The sequence below is a fragment of the Rattus norvegicus genome, chromosome 13 (genome assembly GCF_021556685.1).
Source record: "Rattus norvegicus strain SHRSP/BbbUtx chromosome 13, alternate assembly SHRSP_T2T, whole genome shotgun sequence".
Classification (NCBI taxonomy): domain Eukaryota; kingdom Metazoa; phylum Chordata; class Mammalia; order Rodentia; family Muridae; genus Rattus; species Rattus norvegicus.
The window spans coordinates 49,801,227-49,822,388 of NC_141546.1; the positions used below are offsets into that span (position 1 = coordinate 49,801,227).

The 21,162-nt window shown below is 51.7% G+C and overlaps 1 protein-coding gene across 5 annotated transcripts; it reads left to right on the forward strand.

The window, feature by feature from the left end:
* Nucleotides 1-1,010: 1,010 nt before the first annotated feature.
* On the forward strand, nt 1,011-13,276 carry Tnni1 (troponin I1, slow skeletal type). Of its 5 annotated transcripts, none has more exons than XM_087580518.1 (10): nt 1,011-1,066; nt 1,524-1,571; nt 4,659-4,688; nt 5,383-6,974; nt 7,286-7,327; nt 7,793-7,924; nt 9,834-9,923; nt 10,956-11,132; nt 11,915-12,024; nt 12,923-13,276. In XM_087580518.1, exons 4-9 carry the CDS (start codon nt 6,813-6,815, stop codon nt 12,020-12,022), a joined length of 711 nt encoding a protein of 236 aa, XP_087436644.1. In that variant the 5' UTR covers nt 1,011-1,066; nt 1,524-1,571; nt 4,659-4,688; nt 5,383-6,812; the 3' UTR covers nt 12,023-12,024; nt 12,923-13,276.
* Nucleotides 13,277-21,162: the final 7,886 nt, after the last annotated feature.

Genomic DNA, 21,162 nt, shown 5'->3' on the forward strand with positions numbered 1-21,162 from the left:
GAAGGTTATTCCTTCTTTATGGGCACTGGAAATACATCTCCTTAGTTCACCCTTGCCCACCTACTCCCTCCCCCTGTGAGCCTGCTTCAGGCCTCCCAGCAGGGTCAGGGCTCTGTCTGTCCTGCCTAACCTGAGATCTTGGCCCACAAGATGACCGACTATAATAGCTACCGGATTAACATAGCAGGCATTGTCTTTCTCTGACTATAGGGTGGGTATTATGTGTTCATCAACAGTCCTAAAAATACCCAGGAAACAGGTGTGGCCCTGCAATCAGGCAGGCTCTGGTTGACATGAAGATTAAGCAGGGAAAAGACTGTTAGCTTCCCTGGGTTCAAGAAATGGAATGCGGAGTGCTACTTAGACCCTTGGCAAGGAAGATTCCTTAAAGCCCACCTGAAGAAGTGTAGAGATCTGCAGGCTTCCACGAACATAGGGGTGGCCCGTCTGCTATTGTGACTCAGTTGGACCCCAGAAACATGCTATGGGGCCGCCAGAACCCTGCAGGCACCCTCCTATCTCACTGGTACCAGAGACACAAATACTTAGGTCTTTGGTTTTTTGAGGGTTTTTGGAGCATGGTCTGGGGTTGCATGTCTACATGTCCTGGCTGGAGAGGAAGTGTCAGCCTGCTAGCTCCCTCCCTGATCTTTAATGGTTCCTCAGACCTCCCAGTGCCCTGATTCCCTTCATCCCCCTTCCTGTTCACATCTCTGGTCAATTCCATATCCTGTCTAGTCTTCCCGTCTCTGTCCTCCCCCAGGTGAGTGCTGTTTTCCCCAAGTCAAAGGCTCTGTGTGTGCAGGGTTTGTGTGTGTGCTCCTGATGTATACACACTGGTCTCTAAGCCTGTGAGGTACACACGGCAGCACGTATCTGCCCTGCGAGGTGCGCATGGTGGGAGGGGGTGGGAAGGAGGGGCAGCTGGAGGGGGCAGTGGCTGTTCTATTTTTACTGGCCAGTTGCCGGAGGCCACGGTTTTCATAGCCTGCCCTCAGCTCTGCCCCCACAATCTGCCGTCTGTGGTGAGGCTCGGGCCAGCCTAGCTCCACGAGGACTAAACTAGGTAAGTGTCTACAACACTGACCATGGACCTGGGCAGCTGAGTAGAGAGGTGAGGTTTTGTTTAGAGGGAAAATGAAGTTTGGGAGACAGAGATGTTTCTTATTTGGATTTGTTGGGCAGGTTTGTTGGCAGAATACTCTAAGACTCCTAGCCTTTTGACCCACCAAATGGCATTTCTCCTGTACGATGCTGTGGGCAGTTGGACCTGGAAGGGAAGAACTGTCCAACATGTTCCTCAGAAACCCAAAGCAGTGGACTATGCTCTCACGAGGGACTGCAGCCAGGGGCAGGGTGGACCGAGCTCCTGGTGGGAGGGGTGGCCCTGGGGACCAAGGCATCACATTTGGGAGAAGCCTGGGGGAGAAGCACCAGTGGTCATGCAGGACTCTGAGGAGACAGTCCAGAGGGCCTGCTGACCGAAGAGACCATCTCGTTTCTTTGTCCTTTCTCTCTGACAGGTGCTTTGAGCTCTCTTCACCCGTCTCATCTGCACAGGACACCAACAGGTATAGACAGACCACCATGCCTCCCCACTGCTCCTGGCTCTGAGTCGGAGAAGGAGTTGTAGGGGAGGTGGATGACCACAGTGTCTGGGGTCGGAGTACAATTGTCTGTGAGCATGTAAGCTAGCAAGACATCTACAGCATGATGATCGGAGGAGGTTTGGGCTAAAGGCAGCCCCTACCCCAAGTCCTGGACCCTAAGCGGTTCTAATGCTGGACTTCCTGGCCACAAGCTTGGGAGATCAGCTTGTTAGCACCCTGTTTGGGAGGATGGGGTTGCCCTTGAACTAAGTTCCAAGGTCAGAGGTGGGGAGCAAGGGTAGAGCATGACGCATACGGCCCTATCAGGGGGTTGGTTCCTTTCTGCTGTGTCTCACACAGGATTTACACACTCCATACTCAAGCAAGTGGGCTTGGCGTGGAAAACTGACAGTCTTTCCACACCAAGGGCCTCAGGGCCAGGAAGGTGAGTCTTGAGTCAGGCCTGAGTCTGCTCCCTTCCTTCCAGCTCTGTGCTTTCTCTTATCTCTCGCTTTCCACTTGTGGTCCAGATGGAATTCGGCCCTCCAGCCCCTCTGCTATCTATATCCTGGCTTCTAATCAGGCCCCTGCTTCTCTTCCATAGAGCCTGTCAAGGGGTCCTGCCTGGTGGGTGTCAGAGCACAGGTCAGGGCCTCATGCTTGATGTGGGACCCCTGGGCCTGGCATTTGTCAGTGAGGCAGTTAGGGACTGCCTGGAGCTTGGCAGGAGGCCCAGGCTGGGCCCAGCAGTGGGCCCCACACTGGTGACAGGGGGCTCTCTCAGGGATAGAGGAAGGATAGCCATGGCTAAGTGCCCACCAGGGCGAAGCATAATCTAGGGAGACAGATGCAAGACCTACTCGGCTAAGACTCGCATTCCCAGAGGCCAGACAGACTTGGGAGGGGAGGATCTTTGTCAGCTAGTGTCTCCTTTTGGACTTCCCCCAGTGTCTTCGGAAGAGCAGAGCTCTTGAGTCAGCAGCTGTGTATTAAACCTAATTTCAGCTAAGCATCTTGGGAATGCATGAATGGTTCCCACATCTCTTCCCCAGTAACCCCTGGGGACAGCTGAGACTCCAGGGTCACCTCCCACCTAGCCCCATTCTCTGCATGAACAGAGGCTTAGGTGCAAGGCTCTGTAACAGGCTGGGATCCAGGAAAGGAGAACTAAGCCTAGTCACTGGGCTCCGGGTGGGGGTGGTGGGGTGGGGGTTGGGAGTTCTTCATGTGCACAGGAAGGATGGCTATTGAATGACATTATTGGTGGGCACCTTGCAAACGTCCTGTAGTGCTCCAAACCAGGTCCATGAACCAAGTCTAAACACGGACTCTGAACTCCATGCCTGCCCCCCTCTCTATAAGCTGCTCCACCTGACTCTTCACTTTATCCCCCTCCTTAGGCCTCCTGACCCACACCACACATCTGTCCCTAACCTTCCTGCTTCCCTGAGCTTCAGCACAGCCATGACCTCTATTCCCCACCTACACACTCTGTAGGGCCCAGACAAGAGGGCAAAACAGGTCTGTGGCCTCTGCAGCCTTCGGGACTCCAAGGCGGCCTGGCCCAGAGCCAGCCTGTGGGGCCTCTCATTGCTCCATAGCTGTGCTCTCTCAGAGGCTCCTGAACTGCTGCTGTGCTGGCTTCTTTAACCAGAGTCATTGTTACTTAGTGGTTGAAACTGCTTTGCCTCCAAGTGAGATCTGGTTTGAATGAAAGGTTCGAGGGCTAAATATTAAGCACACTACTAGCGGGGCGGTGGTAACGCACACCTTCTTTAATCTGCGAGCTAATCTTGAGAGGCAGAGGTAGGAGGATCTCTGAGGTAGGAGTTCAAGGCCAGCCTGGTCTGCAGAGTGAGTTCTGGGACAGTCAGAGCTACACAGAGAAACCTGGTCTTAAAAGACAAAAAAATCCCAAAAAAACCCAAAAATATTTTTAAAAAATGGAGAAAAGGAAGAGGAGGAAGAGGAAGGGGAGGGAGAGTATGATAATGATAATAATGATGATTATGAGGAGGGGGAGGAGGAGGAGGAAGAGGAGGAAGAAGAAGAAGAAAGAAGAAAGAAGAAGGAAGAAGAAGAAGAAGAAGAGGAAGAAGAAGAAGAGGAAGAAGAAGAAGAGGGAGAAGAAGAAGAGGGAGAAGAAGAAGAAGAAGAAGAAGAGGAGGAGGAGGAGGAGGAGGAGGAGGAAGAAGAGGAAGAAGAAGAAGAAGAGGAGGAGGAGGAGGAGGAGGAAGAAGAAGAGGAAGAAGAAGAAGAAGAAGAAGAAGAAGAAGAAGAAGAAGAAGAAGAAGAAGAGGAGGAGGAGGAGGAGGAGGAGGAAGAAGAAGAGGAAGAAGAAGAAGAAGAAGAAGAAGAAGAAGAGGAGGAGGAGGAGGAGGAGGAAGAAGAAGAGGAAGAAGAAGAAGAAGAGGGAGAAGAAGAAGAAGAAGAAGAAGAAGAGGAGGAGGAGGAGGAGGAGGAGGAAGAGGAGGAGGAGGAGGAGGAAGAAGAGGAAGAAGAAACAGTAGCACATTACCTATCTAAGCCCCAATTTTGCAGAGAGAAAAAAACCAGCTGGGAGGGACTGAAGACACGCTAGGTTTTTTTCCCCTCTTGGCTTAATCTCTACTCAGGGCATTCTGCCACTTGCCCGGCTGTAGGTACTACCGAATGGCAGGCGCCACTGGAGTTGGGCCACCAGGAGCTGCACACCAACTTCCATTCTGTTCGGCTCCTCCTGCACCTTCTCCGAGTCCTGATCCACAGGCGAAGTCTGAATTCAGCTGAGTGTTCAAGGCTCTCCGGATCTGGTTCTGTCCTAACTTTCCAAACACAGCGCCTACAGATTCCATCCTGGTCTGCACCAGACTCAGCAAGACTTTTCTGGAAATAGCCAGTTGTAAATGTTTTAGGCTTTCCAAGGTCATAGGGAGATGTTGTCTTCTTGGGGGGATGTTGTCTTCGTAGTTGTTGGTTAACCTACTACCGAATCCATGTCTTCCTGCGGTTTTTTGATTCCCCACAGCTGCTGGGGGTTCACAGCAGGAGGTACAGCTTCTTCATTAAGGATTCCTTTGTCCCCTCTAGGTGCTGCCTTGTTACCACCATGCCGGAAGTGTAAGTTGTTTCCCTCCCATGCAGGGCTCCTGGGAGGCTACTCCCTTCAGCACAGACATTAGCCTCACAGCTGAGGACAGCCTGGCTCACCACCACCCCTCCCCTAAGCTACTCCCAGCAGAAGCTCCTGAGATAGGAATGAGCCTTAGTGCCTGGTCAGCTCTGACTGTTTCCCTAAGGTGTCCAGGAGCTCTCTCAGCTGAGCAGAGCTCATTCCCAAGAGGGAATGCATTTGGAGGACATGTTTGACCTATGCTTCAGAGCTGGCTTGTCCATATGGATCAACGAACCAAACACACTAAGCTATGACATCACATGGATGTGGTGGATTAGTGGAGTTTTGGGGACAGCACGCCCAGCAATGGAAGCCTTTGCAGAATGCATTGCTGTCTGTCAAAGCCTGCATGACTTCCCACTAGATTCCCCTACAGCTTTGAATGACCAACATCTCCCAAAAGGAATGAGTAGTAGCCCAGAAGGTGGTTGAGCTCTTCTCCTTGTTTGCTGAAACACTGACGTGGTCCCCCTCTCCCATGGTTGGTGCCTTTCAGACATGTTGTCCTTACCTGTCCCCTCCCCTGAAGCAGGTCTGCTTGGTTCTGTTGCTGCCCATGTCTTGTATTTGGTTCCCACTCACTCACTCTATGTTCTTTCTGCTCTTCCTTCTGGTTCCTCCCATGACGGATGCGTAAAGTGAGGTGAGTGGCGTTTGAGTTTTCTCTGCGCTGCTTAGTTCTTCTAACTGTTGAAGATGGGGTGGACCTGAGGGGAAGATGGAGATAGGGTCAAAGCCAAGATAGGATGGGGATGCCAGTGACGGAGAAAACTCCCAGGAGAAGAGAAGCAAAGACCAAAGCTGTCATGTGCTTGGATGCAGGGCTCCGGGATGCCCCTCACAGGTCTTCATGTTCTCCCCTGGGCCTTCCTCAAGCTCCTGCATCCCCGGGGGCTTCATTCTACCTCTTGCAAAGCTGTTGTCATTTGAAAAGCTTTATGGCTGAACACTGAGGAAGGAATGCAGGTGTGTCCTTAGGTTCCCCTCAGGATCATGGCCACCCTCACTCTGGACACTGTCTAATCCAAATTTCAGGCCGCAGAGAAGACAGCCTGCATGTAGTCCAGGGGTGAGGGCTGAAGGAAAACTGGTGTGCTGACTCAAATGGAGAGGTGATGTCACTGACAGAGGGGACACTTGGCCTGGCTAGTCTGAGCGAGAGGCAAATATAGCATTTCCTCATGACCGTATGAGCCCTTCAGTTTTGGTGAGGCTCCTATCTGAGTGAAACCCTGGGAACCATTGTTTAGATGAAGAGTCAGCGAGTGGTGGGAGAACGACACTGCAAAAGGCCATTCCCCCAGGGAGTATCTGGGAGGGTGAACCAGGTGCTGTCATGGCCCCAGCAACCGGCTGTTTCTCTCATTACCTGGAGCGTAAGCTTTCGAAGATAAAAAGATAAGCCCCCGGTGAGTAGATCGGGAGTCATACTCTGTGTGCTAAAGCTCACTCATTGCCTTTCCCCTCACTGCCACAGAGCCCTGTCATGTCTGCCTGACATACTGAGGAGCAGACCCTAGCTGTGCTCTCCCAGGGCAGATAACACCTGAGATAGCCAGGCTGCTCAATGGGACAGCAAAGAGGAAACCCAGGAGAGACACAAGGGCTCCAAGCCTCCTAAGCCTAAGTCAGCAGTAAGGTGTCTCTGTCACCTTCACCATGCTGGGGGACACTGTCACAAGGCTGGACTTTGAAACATTTTTTAGATAGGTTCTTCCATATAGTCTATGATTTTCCATGATGGCCCTCGACATGTGAGCCTCCTGTCTTAGCTTCCGGACTGCTGAGGTTGCACATATGATCCACCATGCCTGGCCTTGGAGGAGACTTACTAGGAGTTACCAAAACATACCTATTTGGTCGTCAAGAATTTGCCTGCTCCTTTTGGCTGGAATATCCCCCAGCAATGTTTTTGTATCCTAGAGATTGGTGTGGATGAAGGTAACTCGTAAAGTAGTTCTGACGTCCACACAGACACACTTCCCTTCTCTGGGACACATACAGCATGTATCTCTGGCAGGAAGGAACACCCAGATAGAGCTGCGTTATCACCCGGGGTGCTAAAACATATGCCTGTTTTGGGCTTTTCACGAAGGCTGCACATCTGTGCCCTCATTTGGTCCCGCTGGAGCTGTGGACTAACCACAGTTGTCAGCGTGCTCCTCCGCAGATGCAGAAGGTACCTGTGGGAGGACATCTGCAGTTTCCCGAGGGATCCTTCCAGCAGTGAAGTAAGGACTGGAAGGTGGGGGGGGCATCAGTTAGGTCAAGTAGCTGACTACAGTGTTCTCTGAACTTGACTGGTTCCGTCACAAAGACGGGCTTTAAGAACCCTAAAGTGAGGGTTGGGGATTTAGCTCAGTGGTAGAGCGTTTGCCTACCTGGCCCTGGGTTCGGTCCCCAGCTCCGAAAAAAAGAAAAAGAAAAAAAAAAAAGAAAAAGAAAAAAAGAACCCTAAAGTGAGCAGAGGATTCTGGGTAGTGATGAAGAAGCCAGTTCTGTAGCCTCTGCCTTACTGTTGGCCTCTCTTTCTCATCCCCAGAGGAAATCTAAGATCACTGCCTCCCGTAAACTCATGCTGAAGGTGAGCCTAGTCCCATGGGAGGTGGAGGGGCAGCCATGCAGACTCTAAGGGATGCAGAGGGCAGGGACAGCAAGGAGGGAAACCAAGAGTAAAGGAAGATGCTCTGACCATTGTCAAAGCTGAAGGGTGACCAGTGGCTTGGGTCCTGCCCCTCCTGGGTGCCTAAGAGGCAACCGGAAGTAACCTAGGGTAGGACTTTTGGAGAGGAAGAGAGATGGTTCATTTTGGTATAGCTCCCTCTCTGGAGCTCTATGGGGCAAAGGGGAGGGAGAAGGGAGACTGTTTGGATAAACAAGCTCTGGGGCTAAGGAATGCCACACGGCTTACCCAAGACCTGGTGACAGCTACTGCCACACTGAGCGATGGCCTCAGATCCGGCCTAGTCTAAAGCCTCTTTCCCCTCACTCTGAGATGGGTATAGAACATGAGGAACCAACCCTGGCTCAACGGCTTGGTCCTTTTCAGAGCCTGATGCTAGCCAAGGCCAAGGAGTGCTGGGAGCAGGAGCACGAGGAGCGAGAGGCTGAGAAGGTGCGTTACCTCTCGGAGCGCATCCCTACGCTGCAGACCCGCGGTCTTTCCCTCAGCGCCCTTCAGGTAAGTCTGGCAGGTTGGGCTGGGCTCAGTGCTTCATGTAAGGGACTCTCTGTAGATCTTGAACCAACAACACAGCTCTGTAACTTACAAGGCGCGCCCACACCAGTCTCACAACTGCTTTTGAAGTGATGGCAGGATACTCCATTTTACAGACTTGAGAGGGGAGTTCCAGAGGAGAGGATGGACTAGGCTGGCTAGAAACGGGCTGGCTTTCCATCCGTTGGTACAATGGCATGGTATGGCTTGGCAGATGGGCAGGATTTCAGACGGCCCATCCCATCAAAGATGTGTACCCCTCCAGGATGCGTCTCCTTTTTCTTTTTATAATTTTTTTTTTTTTGGTTCTTTTTTCGGAGCTGGGGACCGAACCCAGGGCCTTGCGCTTCCTAGGCAAGCGCTCTACCACTGAGCTAAATCCCCAACCCCTCTTTTTGTAATTTTTAAAGATAATTTATTTATTTCCACTTTATGTGCATTGGTGTTTTGCCTGCACGCGTATCTGTGTGAAGGTGTCAGATCCTGGAGTTACAGACAGTTGTGAACTGCTATGTGGTTGTTAGGATTTGAACCCTTGTCCTTTGGAAGCGTAGCCAGTACCCTCAACCGCCGAGCTATCTCTCCAGTCCCAAGTCTTTTGCTATTAGTTGCTTTAATGACAGTGACTGCAGAGAAAAGACCAGATGAAAATATGTCCATGTGTCTCCCATGGCAGTAGCTACTCTAATTTTATTATTTCTGTTTAATATAGAGTTTTCAAAATTTCCACCATTAACTTTTATTGCTTTTTTAATAAGAAAACTTTTTTTTTGTTGTTGTTGTTTGTTTTAGAAAATAACCGTGAGCTTGACACTGAGACATGTGCTTGTAATCCCACTACTCAGGAGGAGAGGCTGGAGGGATGTGAATTAAAAACACTTTTTAATTCAAACATTTTTATACAATATGCTTTGATCATACGGTTCCTCCTCCAACTCTTCACAGATTCTTCTCAACTCTCTGCCCACCTAACTTTGTGCTCTTTCTCTCTTTAAAAACAAACAAACAAACAAAAACAAAAAAAAACCCCCACACAAACAAACAAATGAGAAAAACAATAAAAAACCAAAAACATGAAAATTAAAACAGAAGCAAGAAGACCAGGTTGGGTGCGGTGGTGCACACCGTTAATCCCAGCACGCTGGGAGGCAGAGGCAGGCGGATCTCTGTGAGTTTGAGACCAGCCTGGTCTACAGAGTGAGCCAGGGCAGAGCTACATAGTGGGACCCTGGGGAGAGAGAGGTGGGTGGGGTGGAGGGAGAACAATATGACAAAAATAAAAAACAAACATGAAAAACAAACAAACAAAACAGAGGAGACATGGAGACATGGAGTTCGTTCTGTGTTGGCTGACTACTCCTGGGCATGGAACTCAATAAAGCCAGGGACACCCCATTGGAGAAAAGGCTTTCCTCTTTCCCAGCAGGTACCAATTGCAGAGAGCTCTTGGTTAGGGGTGGGCCTTTGTGTCCGCTTCCCCTTCTCTGCACTGGGAAGAATCTGGCTTGAATCAGTGTGGGTCTTGTATATCCCGTGCCTATGAGTTCATATATGTAAAGATTAGGTATGAGTTTGTGCCTAGGCGCTCTCAGTGACAAGGCTTTCAGGCCAGCCTGGGCTACCCAATGACACTACCTAAAAGAACACCGTTAGCGTTTACAAAAAGCTAGAAAGAGAAAAGCAAAGCCTTGAGTTGTTGCCTTGATGGTGACAACTTTGAGCCCGATGTGGAGGCTGCTCCCGTTGGGATTACAGAGCAGGCAAAGCGATGGACCATAGGGCTAAGCGTGCTCAGTGTGCAGACAGAAAAGGGAGGCTGGAACTGGCGGCCCTCCTCTCTTCTCCACTCTCATGCCTTCGATCTCCTCCTCAGGACTTATGCCGAGAGCTCCATGCCAAGGTGGAGGTGGTGGATGAGGAGCGCTATGATATCGAAGCCAAATGCCTCCACAACACGAGAGAGGTAGGCCCTGGAGAGGGTGCGGATGAGGCAGCCTGGGCTGGCTGCGGTGGGCATTGGTATGGCCCGCCTGTTTCTAGGGGGCCTCGCAGGCAGGCAGTCTCTCAGCATGAAAGTTTAGTTTTCCACCCTAATGCCATAGGCCTGGAGATGGGCAGGAAGGATAGCAACACGTGAAAAGAACAGACTTCCTCCCCACCAGCCACGTGAATGCTTCAGAAGCTGCCGGCTTCCCTCACCCACACAAGTAATCAGATGTCTGTTAATGACATCTTACGTTTGTGAAGGGCTTTCAAGTGTGTTGAGTCCTTTGATCCTCCCTACTTGCCTGTGGGGGACATGGGGGCTATTACCTGACCCTGACAAATGAGGACATCGAGGCTCACAAAGGCCTAGAACTTGCTTGGCTTCGGTCACAAAGTGGGGGTCCTAGTATGAATGCTGTGCTCTGGTTCCCACTCCGGGACCCGGCCCTTCATCATGGGGTGTGTGAGCATTAGGACCAGCCATGAGCTGCCTCTGAGCATTGGCCCAAGGTGAGAGGGCACTTCCCTACCCTGCTTGCCAGGATGTTGTGTGATGCCATCGAGCTCCAGTGTAGACCGCACCCTGGGATTATCGGGGTGTGGGATTTAGGGCTTCTCTACCTGCTGTGTCAATCAAGGCTCAGCTGCTGTGCAGGCCCCCTGGGGAGGGCTGAGTAGCAAGAGCAAGGATGGAGGACCAGAGAAAGCAGTTCACATTCCACACAAGGCTTCCAAATGGGAATAAAGGTCTATTGGTCTTTCACTCATTCGAGGGTTGGGATGGGGAGGGGATGAGGTTAACTAGTGTGCTTAGTCTGTAAAGTTCATTTAGCGTGTGTGCTGATTACTTGGAAAAGGATAGGAGATTCTGAGGACCTCAGACGGTCTGGCCTGGAGCCCGCAGGACTTGTAGGATGGTTCTAGCTGGAAGCCTAGTAGGTAGATCCACAGTAAGAGAGCTCTAGGTCTAGCATTCCTGCCACAGAGCCTGGCTCCTTCGCTCCTACAGATCAAGGACCTGAAGCTGAAGGTGCTGGACCTCCGTGGGAAGTTCAAGCGTCCACCCCTGCGCCGGGTCCGTGTCTCAGCCGACGCCATGCTCCGAGCCCTACTGGGTTCCAAACACAAGGTGTCCATGGATCTGCGGGCCAACCTCAAGTCTGTGAAGAAAGAAGACACAGAAAAGGTGAGGACCGCTCTCCTCCGACCCACCTACTGGACTTTGCCTGCGACTTCTCAGGTTGCATCTGCAGTCTGAGGTGCTCTAGTCAGGGTGTGAATCAGAATATTCTAGAACCCGCAAGGAGGCCAGTGCTTCCAGTCTAAGGGGACAATGGGACACGAGAAAGGCCGACTGGAAATTAAAATAGACACTTGCTCCCCATATCAGTTAAGATGCGACCATTGCCTGGTCTTTTCAGCTTCTCATTGCGGTTACATGAACATGAGTACACAGAAATTGGAGAACTGAGTTCAGTTACTTGCCTAGCAAGTTTGTTACTCCAAGTTTGTTGGCCTCACAGTACATATCTAGAACTGACAGGCTGTGAGGAGCGAGGTGAGAAAGCAATCTATCTCTCTGGCCCAGGGAGCTTAGTGAAGACAAACAGGCCAGGCAGTTTGCTGACAAAATCAAAAATGAGTTGAATGAATCAGGAAAGGCTTCTTGGAGGAGGTGACCTTGAATTGCAGGATGTCGAGCAGGAGGGTGTTGTGGCACTTGGAGGAGCAGTTGGTCTGTCATATACTGGGAACCAGCTTTGTGACCCTATGACAGTTACCTAGAACCTCCCATCCACACACTCTGTGTTCCTGTCTGGCCTACTCATCTTGTATCACATGCTGGTCAGGATTTCTTATCTCTCTGAGGAGGTAGATTTTCTCCCATCCACTTTCTCTTGAGCTCGGGGGGCCTTTGTTGCCCCTGCAGCCTGGCGAGGCTCTGACATGTTTGTGGATTGCCCACAGGAGCGGCCAGTGGAGGTGGGAGACTGGAGGAAGAACGTGGAGGCCATGTCTGGCATGGAAGGCCGCAAGAAGATGTTCGATGCTGCCAAGTCCCCAACCTCGCAGTAGAGGTGCTTAGAGTGCTCTTCTTGGTGCCCCTCAGAATCCTGGGGCACTCAGGAGAAGGGATGGGAGGCTGACCCAACGTACAGAACTCTTAGGAGTCAGCTCTCTTGGGTTCAAGCCTACTGCAGTGTCTTCAGACACTGGGCACAGCATGCCTGTGTCAGGTCTTTTTTTGCTGTTGTTGTTCCCTCATCAATAAAACTTGGGCTTGTATGTGATCGGTGGTCCTGGATCTGAGAGCATCTACATGTTCTTGATGGCAAAGACCGAACTGGAAACTGTGGGGCTAGGGGATCCTAGAAGAGCCTGAGATAGGCAAGACTCTGAGGATACAAGGTTAGATGATCCCCAAGGTCCCTCCAGCTCTAACGCTCCAAGAACCTTTCATTTGTCACTTTGGTGACAGCCTTTGCTTCCATACCCTCAAAGAAGCCTCCCCAGTCACTGCTCCCAGGGAAACAGCAGCTAAGAGAAGCTCAACCTTCCCACCCTCCAGAGAAATAGCTGCAAGAACTGCCAAAGCAGCAGAATGGGGCCATAACAAGTCCTGCTGTGGCCTGAGGAGGGGAGGTGTAATAGGCAGGTCTGCAGGCAGCGCAGAGTCAACTTTAGCACAGAGCAGATCTCAGCTAGTGATAGGTGAGGGTTCACATATGAAGGGGAAGGGCTGAGGTGCAAAGGTCAGCTGTGGGAGGGAGTTGGTCTGGAAGACGGCCAGGACAGGCTGGAGGGAAGGAGCTAGAGAGGGAGGGAGCTTGGGCTCCGGACAGAGCAGTCCCATGGGTGGTATAAGGGAGAAGCCCCAGGGACTACAGGGATTGTGTGTGCTGTGCGTCAGTCCATACCTAAACAGCACACATCATTGGGATCTATCTGATAGCGTCTCCTCTTTTGTCCTGACAGGTCGGCTTGCTGAATGGCACTCTGGGTCACGCTTTGGTCCCCTTCCAGCCCCACTCACCTATCCTTCTGCCCATGCCTGGAGCCCTTCCTCCCTCCAGCTCTACTATGCCCACCTTTGAAGCCAGGATGAGTGCACACAGAGGGGAAGAGAGACGCTGGTGCCTGAGACCTCATTCCGGCAGTGTGGGCTTACAGTACCCACCGGGCATGCTGGGGTTATCCAGACACCCCAAGGGGCCCTAGGCTGAGGAGGGAGGCAGAGAGAATGCCTTCGCAGCAGCCCCATATTGCTTCCCTCCACTTCTGTTGCTATCTGCAGTGTTCCCAAGTTCTCCATTAAAAAAATCCAGGGTATGAGGAGTCTGTGGAAAGTGATTTGGGGACTCTGGCCTCCAGCCAGAGGAGTTCAAGCTCAGAATAGAAATTTAAGGGTTTGGCGGCTGCTTACTAATGTGCCCCAAACAAGTCTTCCTTCCAAGTCACAACGATATCACACACTCTCATCATCCAAAGCCTGGATCTCAGAGGACCGCTGAGTCCTACCCTAAGACTCCAGCTGTCAGAGAGGCGACCCATTAAGTGTCATATCCCACCTGATCTCCCTAACCTCCACAAACATGGACCATCTGGTGCCTTCGCATGTACCTAACTGTTGTGGGCCAAGAGGTCAAGGTGCTCACCGGCTCTCATCTGGTCTGCAGGGCCCAGGGCCTGAGAGTCTTTACACTCCAGTCTCAGGAGGGGCATACTGCAGTTCCACATCCGGCCACCAGGGGGCGTCCACCTTCATCTCTGGCACCATGGCTGCTAGGGTTCTAAGTCTTGCACTTCTGAATTACTTCCTCTCTTCAGAGGCGGAAGGAGGAGCATTTCCTGAGGCCTCTGCATAGACCTTCTGCCTTTTCCCAAAGGGCAATAGTGTGTCAGGGACCCCAGTCTCCCTTCACACTCCTGTCAAAGTCAAACATTCTGCCAGGTGTCTAGTTCACCTAGTGGTCTGACCTTTGGGTCAATCCCTTTTTCTACTTCACTAATGTTCCGGCCCAAAACCCAACAGGGGTTTAAGCCAGGAGATGGGATGGGGGCAGTCCTGTGTCCTCAAGTTGCACCTCCACCCCCCAAAGGAACAGAGAGCAAAATTCAGGGCCAGAGTGAAACTTGACTTTTTAGGGTGGTGCCAATGACAGTTCCAGAGCTAAGACACCAGGGCAGTGACTGGCCCCCAGGACTAATCCCAGCAGACTCACTCACCTGCCCCTGGAATTACCCCTCTCTACCCTCTGATCTCCGCTTATTGTCTGTCACGAATGCCAGGCTGGGGCAAAGTGCAGCATTGGTACAGCCTGAGACAGGCACGCTCAGCCTGCCTGTGGCAGTGGGGACAAGCAGCTTGAGGTGCATTAGGAAAGGCGGCGCCTAGCACAGGGTTTTTGCTACAAGCTCATCAGTAGACAGGGATGAGCAAAGAGCTTGCCTACCGTGCACCGTGTGTGCCTGCAGTTATAGCTACACCCAGACACACGTGCGTGCGTGTACACACACACACACACACACACACACACACACACACAGAGAGAGAGAGAGAGAGAGAGAGAGAGAGAGAGAGAGAGAGAGAGCAAGAGCTAGGGAACCTGACAGGGCTGGTTCATGCCACAGAGCATAGGGTGAGGTTTCGTGCCTGGGCAGCCTAGAAACCCACCCTTCCCTGCCTCACGGGCTCCTTCCTCCCGGCTGGCTTGGCTCCAAAGCATGCCTCCGTGTTTTGTCTCTTCCTAGCCCTTTGATAGAACCAGGCCTTAAGTTCCTGAGGCAAATCTCAGACTGCCAGTAGACTGTTAACCTAGGGACTGGGGTCTCCACCCTACCCTTAAAGAGGTAGGAGACCAGCCCCAATCCTGACTCAAAGCAAACATGGGATACAGAGGGCTGCTGGGAGGTGGGGGTGGGGCACTCAGCACACCCAAGCCTATGGCTCTCTGGGAGAGGGCAGAGGACCTGTGCAGAGGACTCCAGAAGGTCACCAGCCCCATTCTTCTGCTTTGGTGCCCTGAGCCATCTCCTTGAGGATGGACTAGGGCTCAGACAGATACCCACACTCATCTGGGGAAGACTGAGCCCTTGCATGGCAAGGAGAAGGTGGGCTTCAGCATGGGGAGGACTCTGGGAAGAGCTCTTTGTAGCCCAGGGCTGGGCCTGGGGTGGAAAGCGAATCTATAAAGTCCTGATTCTGCATGGAGGTCCACAGTCCACATGGCTTGGATCTAGCTATAAAACAGGAGTGAGCCTTGGGGCCTCCCTTTGATTGGCAGCTCCCACACATAGCATGTGACCATGTACCTGGCACTGCTTTAGATTCTTCGGTCATTTAACCTTCACATCTGCCCCGTGAGACAGCAGTGTCACCATCCCCTTGCTACAGGGAAGTATGGAGGCAGGAAATTCTAAAGACTTCCATAGTCACAGAGCAAGGAGGGAGGCAGACCTTAGCCGAGGAAGTCTGTCAGCGCCCAGACTCCCATTCACTCTCCACAGTGACAACAATGACAAATGCACATGCCAAATGCCTTATCAGAATTTGTCACACGTCCTCAGAAAAGCTTGGAGGTATACCTCTAGGGACGGAGCCCTGGGGAGTTTGGGGCACTCTAAGGGCCTGAGATTGACAACTGAGAGGTCCACAGGGGACATCACTTCCATCTACTGTACGGGATACTTTTTTCTAGAAACAGTCTTGCTTCAACAGAGCCCAACTAACTACTGATCAAGAAGGACCCCACTAGAGTCCTGCCTGTGCACCAGGGAGTCCGCATATCCCCACCAAAGGGGAAGCCATTGTGTGAGGGGCAAAGGGAAGTATTATTCCTCAGTTGTCCGCTCTAGCTGAGAGTGGAGGCCCAGGACTTCTTGGGGAAATGTCTGCTGTGAACAAACCCAAAACAGCTGTGCGGGCATGTCTCTGTGCAGCTGGTGATGGCAGGATGTTCCTCCCTCCTGGTTAGGAACAACCAGGGCAGGATGCCACTTGCTACCACCCTGCCTGTTTTAGAGTTCTCAGGAGGCCAGCTGGTGTCTTCCCCATCTTTGGTGAGGTACCCTGTCCCCACTGGCCCTAAGGCCCCAAGCCCAGTGTTGTGTCTGAATCTCAGTGACTGGAACAGTCAGGGCAAACTTGTGTTCGAGAGCTTTCGGGGCTAAAGTGTCATTCTGAAGGAGGGGCCAAGTTAAACATTAGCCACAATGGCCCCCCGCAAAGTGAGTCACACCCCCCCACAGGGCTCTAGGCTGGGCAGCCATGGGGGCAGTTTTGTTCCAGGTGGGTGACCAAGCCGCTGAAGTCTGGGACAGGTCTCTGGGACCAGCACAGATGGCAACTTCCTCTCTTGACCCCCCTCAGGGTTCTCTTTCCTCAAAATGTTTGCCTGCCCATGGGGCCTAGACTGCAGGGAGAGGCAGGGGGTTCCTCACTCCCAGGGTATATGTCCAAGTGGCTTGTGCCCCAGCCCCCGAGACCAAGGCAGAAGAGGATGAACTTCAGCGTCCCTCTGGCATACAGTATTGGCACAGAGTGCTGCAGTCAGTGTTTGGAAGCATTCAGAAAGAGAGTGGTTTATTCAGGGTCACAAGGGGCTAGGACATAGGTCCCCTGACTCTAGTCTACTTGGAACACTGAATGAAGGAGGGCATTGCAAGGCTGGGGCTCTGAGAAGTTTGCCTACCTCAGGACCCCATCTTACTCCAGTGCTAGCCTCCTTCACTGGTGGGGCCAGTCCAGGTTGGGAGAGTCTTGCCCTTTGCTTTGGGTTCAGGGAAGGTATGCCTCCCCTGGGTGACAGGCAGGTAGGTGTTTCAACTTGGAGGCCCAGAGGGGAAAATGTGTGAACGCCATGGTTGCTTAGAGAAAGGATAAGCAGGGTTATATGGCACACCATGGGGAACATGGTCAGTGGGATATCCACACTGTGTGGCTTGGTGCCAATGTTTCCAAAGGGCATCTTCCCAAATGGCTGTTTGTGACCCTAGCCCCTCGGTTGTTCTCTGCTGAAGAGCCAATGCCACAGATATTTAGAGATCCCATAGCTAAAAGAGAAGAGGGGAAAGGGCTGTCTTTCATCCTGCAGCTTGCATGCTTCCAAGTTGTTATTTCAGTATGAAATTAGCCTTTTGTGGGAATTGTTTTCTAAAGTCTTTTCCCCCCGAGACATGGTCTTACTATGTATTCCTGGCTGTCCTGGAACTCACTCAATAGACCAGGCTGGCCTTGAACTCAACGGAGAGCCACATGCCTTTGCCTCCTGAGCGCTGGGATTAAAGACGTGAGTGCGCTGCCACCACCAAGGCCTTCCAAGGTCTTTTCAGGCCTTCCAAGGTCTCCCTACAGCTTGAGCTGGTGCTGTCGTAGGCAGGCACCACTCTGGCTTCCAACGTTCTTGCATCACAGATTAAGACAGTGGTAACATCACTTCAATATTCAGAGTTTAAGAATATTTAAGAAATATTGCTAGTTATAAAAATGAAAAGTCAGGGGACCACTGGTCTGGGGTCCTTAGGATGTGGGCATTATTGCTTCCTCCTTCTCCTCCCCCTGCTCCTCCTCCTCCTCCTCCCCCTCCTCCTCCTCCTCTTCCTCTCCCCTCCTCCTTCCCCCCTCCTCACACCCTCCTCTTCCTCTTCCTCTTCCTCCTCCTCATTTTCTTTTTCTCAAACAATGCCAAAGGCCAGCAGTTGTTCAGTGGAGATAGAAAATGGGGCCAGAACTGAAATGTCAGCTGGTTGAGATTGGGGATCCCCCAAATTTCCATTCTAGCCTCCCTGGAAGAGATGCCCTATGAGTCTTGTGTTTTGGGGGATTCCAGAACTTGCCTGTCTGTTGTTTGGGTGCCTCAGAACCTCAAGGGAGGGAAGAAGAGGGGTGACCTCTGGCTTACGTTTGTCTGGGAAATGGCAGAAATCCCCTCCCCTTGGTCAGGAGCTTCCCAGTCACAAGGCTCTGCCTTGGTGGACTTTCCTTGAAGGAAGTGTGATCACCACATTTAAACATATGTGTAAATAAGGAATTATAAAGTAAGCACCCATGTATGGAGAGTTTATATCTTTTTGGTGCTGTGGCTTAAACCCTTGGGTATTCATGCAAGTTCTCAGTCGCTGAACTACAGCCTCAGCTCCCGGCCATTCATTTTCAGAACTAGGACAGTGTGAAATGCTTTGAAGCCCTTCCCCACCCCCCAACATACTGCATCCGTCTCCATAGAGGTGAATACACATGGTCTTCAACAGTGTGTTTATGAGAGTCTCCCTTCTCCAAGATTTGGCTTTCCGCAGTCTCAGTTTTCTGTGGTCAACTCTGCCCCAAAGATACTAAGTGGGAAAAAAAAAATCCCAGGAACAAGAAATTCCTCCATTTAAAAGCGCATGCTATTCTGGGTAATGTAATGAACTTTCGTGCCATCCTACCCAGGACCTGAATCATCTCTTGTCCTGTGTATCCACATGGTGTAGCTTCTGTCTGCTAACCACTTGGCCATCTCTGTCCCCAGATGGGCTGTGTGGTATCACACTTCTTGTCTTTAAGTCATCCCTATTTTCTCAATGGCCCCAAAGTACAAATGTCCTGTAGCTGGCAATTGTATCACACTGTGTTACTTATGTCTCAAGCCCCCTTCCCCCTGTATTTTGGGCTGGCTTGGAGCTTACTACATAGCTTAGGCTGGCCTCTAGTCCTTGGCAACCCTTCTGCTCCAGTCTTCTAATCCAGGGATCATAGGCACAGACCTCCCTCGATTGCTCTATTTCATGAGACTTTGTTTGTTTGTTTTCTATGTAAGTGACTGAATCCAGAGATTTCTAAGTGCTAAACATACATGTTATCATTGAGTGCCACTGTCAGCCCTTAATTCTAAGCTACTGGTTCGTTGTCCATGTTTAAATTAAGTTTTATCTTAAGCATGTATAGGGAAAACATCACATGTAGGGCTGGTATTATCTGTGATTTCAGGCATTCCCTAGAAGTCTTAGATCCCGTGAGGATAAGGGGGCTGCTGTATAATTCCCCGACTCTCTGTGTACATTTATTTGTGCATGTTTATGAATTCCTTAATGTATGCTGAGGCTCCCACCTTCCTCCATGCTTTATACAAACACATGGGCTTTGCTTTTTCTCTCTCAACACTGACTCAAAATCCACAGAGTTTCCATTTTCACTGCCAAGAAATGAAGAAAGGGTGAGGGTGCCAGCCTTTCTTCATTCCCTCCCAGGCTTCTGCATCCTAGCAGTGCTTCTTCAGATATCTGTGGGCCCCTCCTCTGATGTTCATGCCCATGCCATTTTCTATTCAGGAAACAATTGCTGGAGAACAAGAACACCATCACGGTTGACAGCCGTACCCTTCGCAGGCCACCTGCGGCTCTGAGAAGTGTGGGGGCACCATACCCCAATGTTTATGTTTTTATCCCTGATACCAGAGACCAGGGGTCCTGGATGCCTAGAACCCCCTGAATATCAGTTTTCCCATGATCCAGACTCCCAATGTCAGCTTCAATGGGGATGGAGCTTCTTCCCGAATTAGTGTAATCCTCCAAACTGCCATTGAGCACGTGTGGGCCCAGCAAAGTGTTGAGGTGAATCTGGGGCGAGATTTGTTTTCCGTGTTTGGGAAGGCACGGATATATATATATATATATATATATATATATATATATATATATATATATATATATAGCCAGCTTCACGTTGTTGAAAACACCCTCCTTCCTCTTTCCTACTCAACCCCTGTCCTTGGGCTAACGGGTACACAGTGCCAAGTCCTCTCCTGAGCTCCCACACCAACATCCCATAATCTACCGGACAGCTCTTTTTAAGACCTTCAGTTCAAATGGGCGTTGGGTGCAGCCAATGGCTTGACAATATGTCGGCAGCTCCCCAAACGGAGCATCATCAGGTCAAAATGTCAAGAAACCCTCTGTCCATCTCTGGCCAACTTTCTCCCTAAGACCGGTGGAATCCTTGTCCCTTGCCCTGAATCCCTGGCTCTGGAATCCCAGGCCCTCTCACAACAGGCAGAGAGGAGTTTGTTAATGCTAATCACGTCGGGGCCCACAGTTCAGCTTTCCAAAGCTCTCGCTGACCCTACCCCCTGTTCAGTGTCACCTTTGATCACACCCCCTTCCCTTCCTTCGTTCCCTTTGTAGAGTACAAAAATAGCCCCCCAGCCTGGCATGGTGGCTCCTGTCTTTAATTCCAGCATTCCCACTCAGGAGGCAGGGGCAGGTGGATCTGCGAGGCAATCAGGCCAGGGTCTGACTTCCCATCCTGTGTGCCGGGCAGCACCCTAGCCTTCTCTGAACAGTGCCATTTCTGACCTTTCAAGGAAGAGAAAAGTCTCCATCCCGGTACCTGACCTTACATGTTCAGTCAGGAGGGGGCTCCCAAGTGGGAAGCAGCAGGCTGCTGCTGCGCTCGCCCACGTGTCCCCACGGGTGGTGTCTGAGTTGCCTCAGGTTATTTCAATATTAATCTCGGTTATGTATGGGCCTTCTTGGGGGGTGGTGGTAAAACTGTGCTTCCTGACCCTTTAGCCCACTGTGGATATCAAGGAGCAAGGACCGTGCTTTTGGCGCCTATGGTTTGTCATAGCGGTGTCCACTCCGTGTGGAGGAGCTTAAGTCGATTTTAGGAGAGCCTGGGTTTTCTCACACACTACCTGCTTATCTAAGCCGAGTCTTCCAGGTAGTTTCTAACCCCTAGGATGTTTTCTAGGAGCCCCTCACTTCTTCACCTCTGCTGGCATTCTACACCCAAGATTACGGTACCTGATCTAACTTTTCTCCTTAGCTTCCAGCTCTAGGGTTTCTGCAGGCTAAGTCGATTTCCAGGCAGAGAGCTCAGCCTGACCCCGATCTTTGGGTTCCACCCCTCTCCCCGACTCCCTGGCACTCTGGACCACGACTCCCAAGGAAGACGCGGGCGGGCGCCAAGCTGGTCCAACTGGTTCTGGGCAGGAAGTCTCCCGCCCTCGCCCCAGGCAGCAGAGCAGCCCCGCGCTAGCCCCGGCTTGGGTGCAGCCCGCAGCTCGGTGCGACCATCCCGCAGATCGGCCGCGCGGGAGACCCGCCCCGGCAGAGATCTGCGCGGCTTTGTCTGGGACGCCCACACCTCAGAGGCCGCTCCCGGGGCGGGCGAATGGGAGCGCTGCGGCGCGGGGCCGAGCCAGGCTGAGATAAGCGGCCATGTGACCCTACCTGGC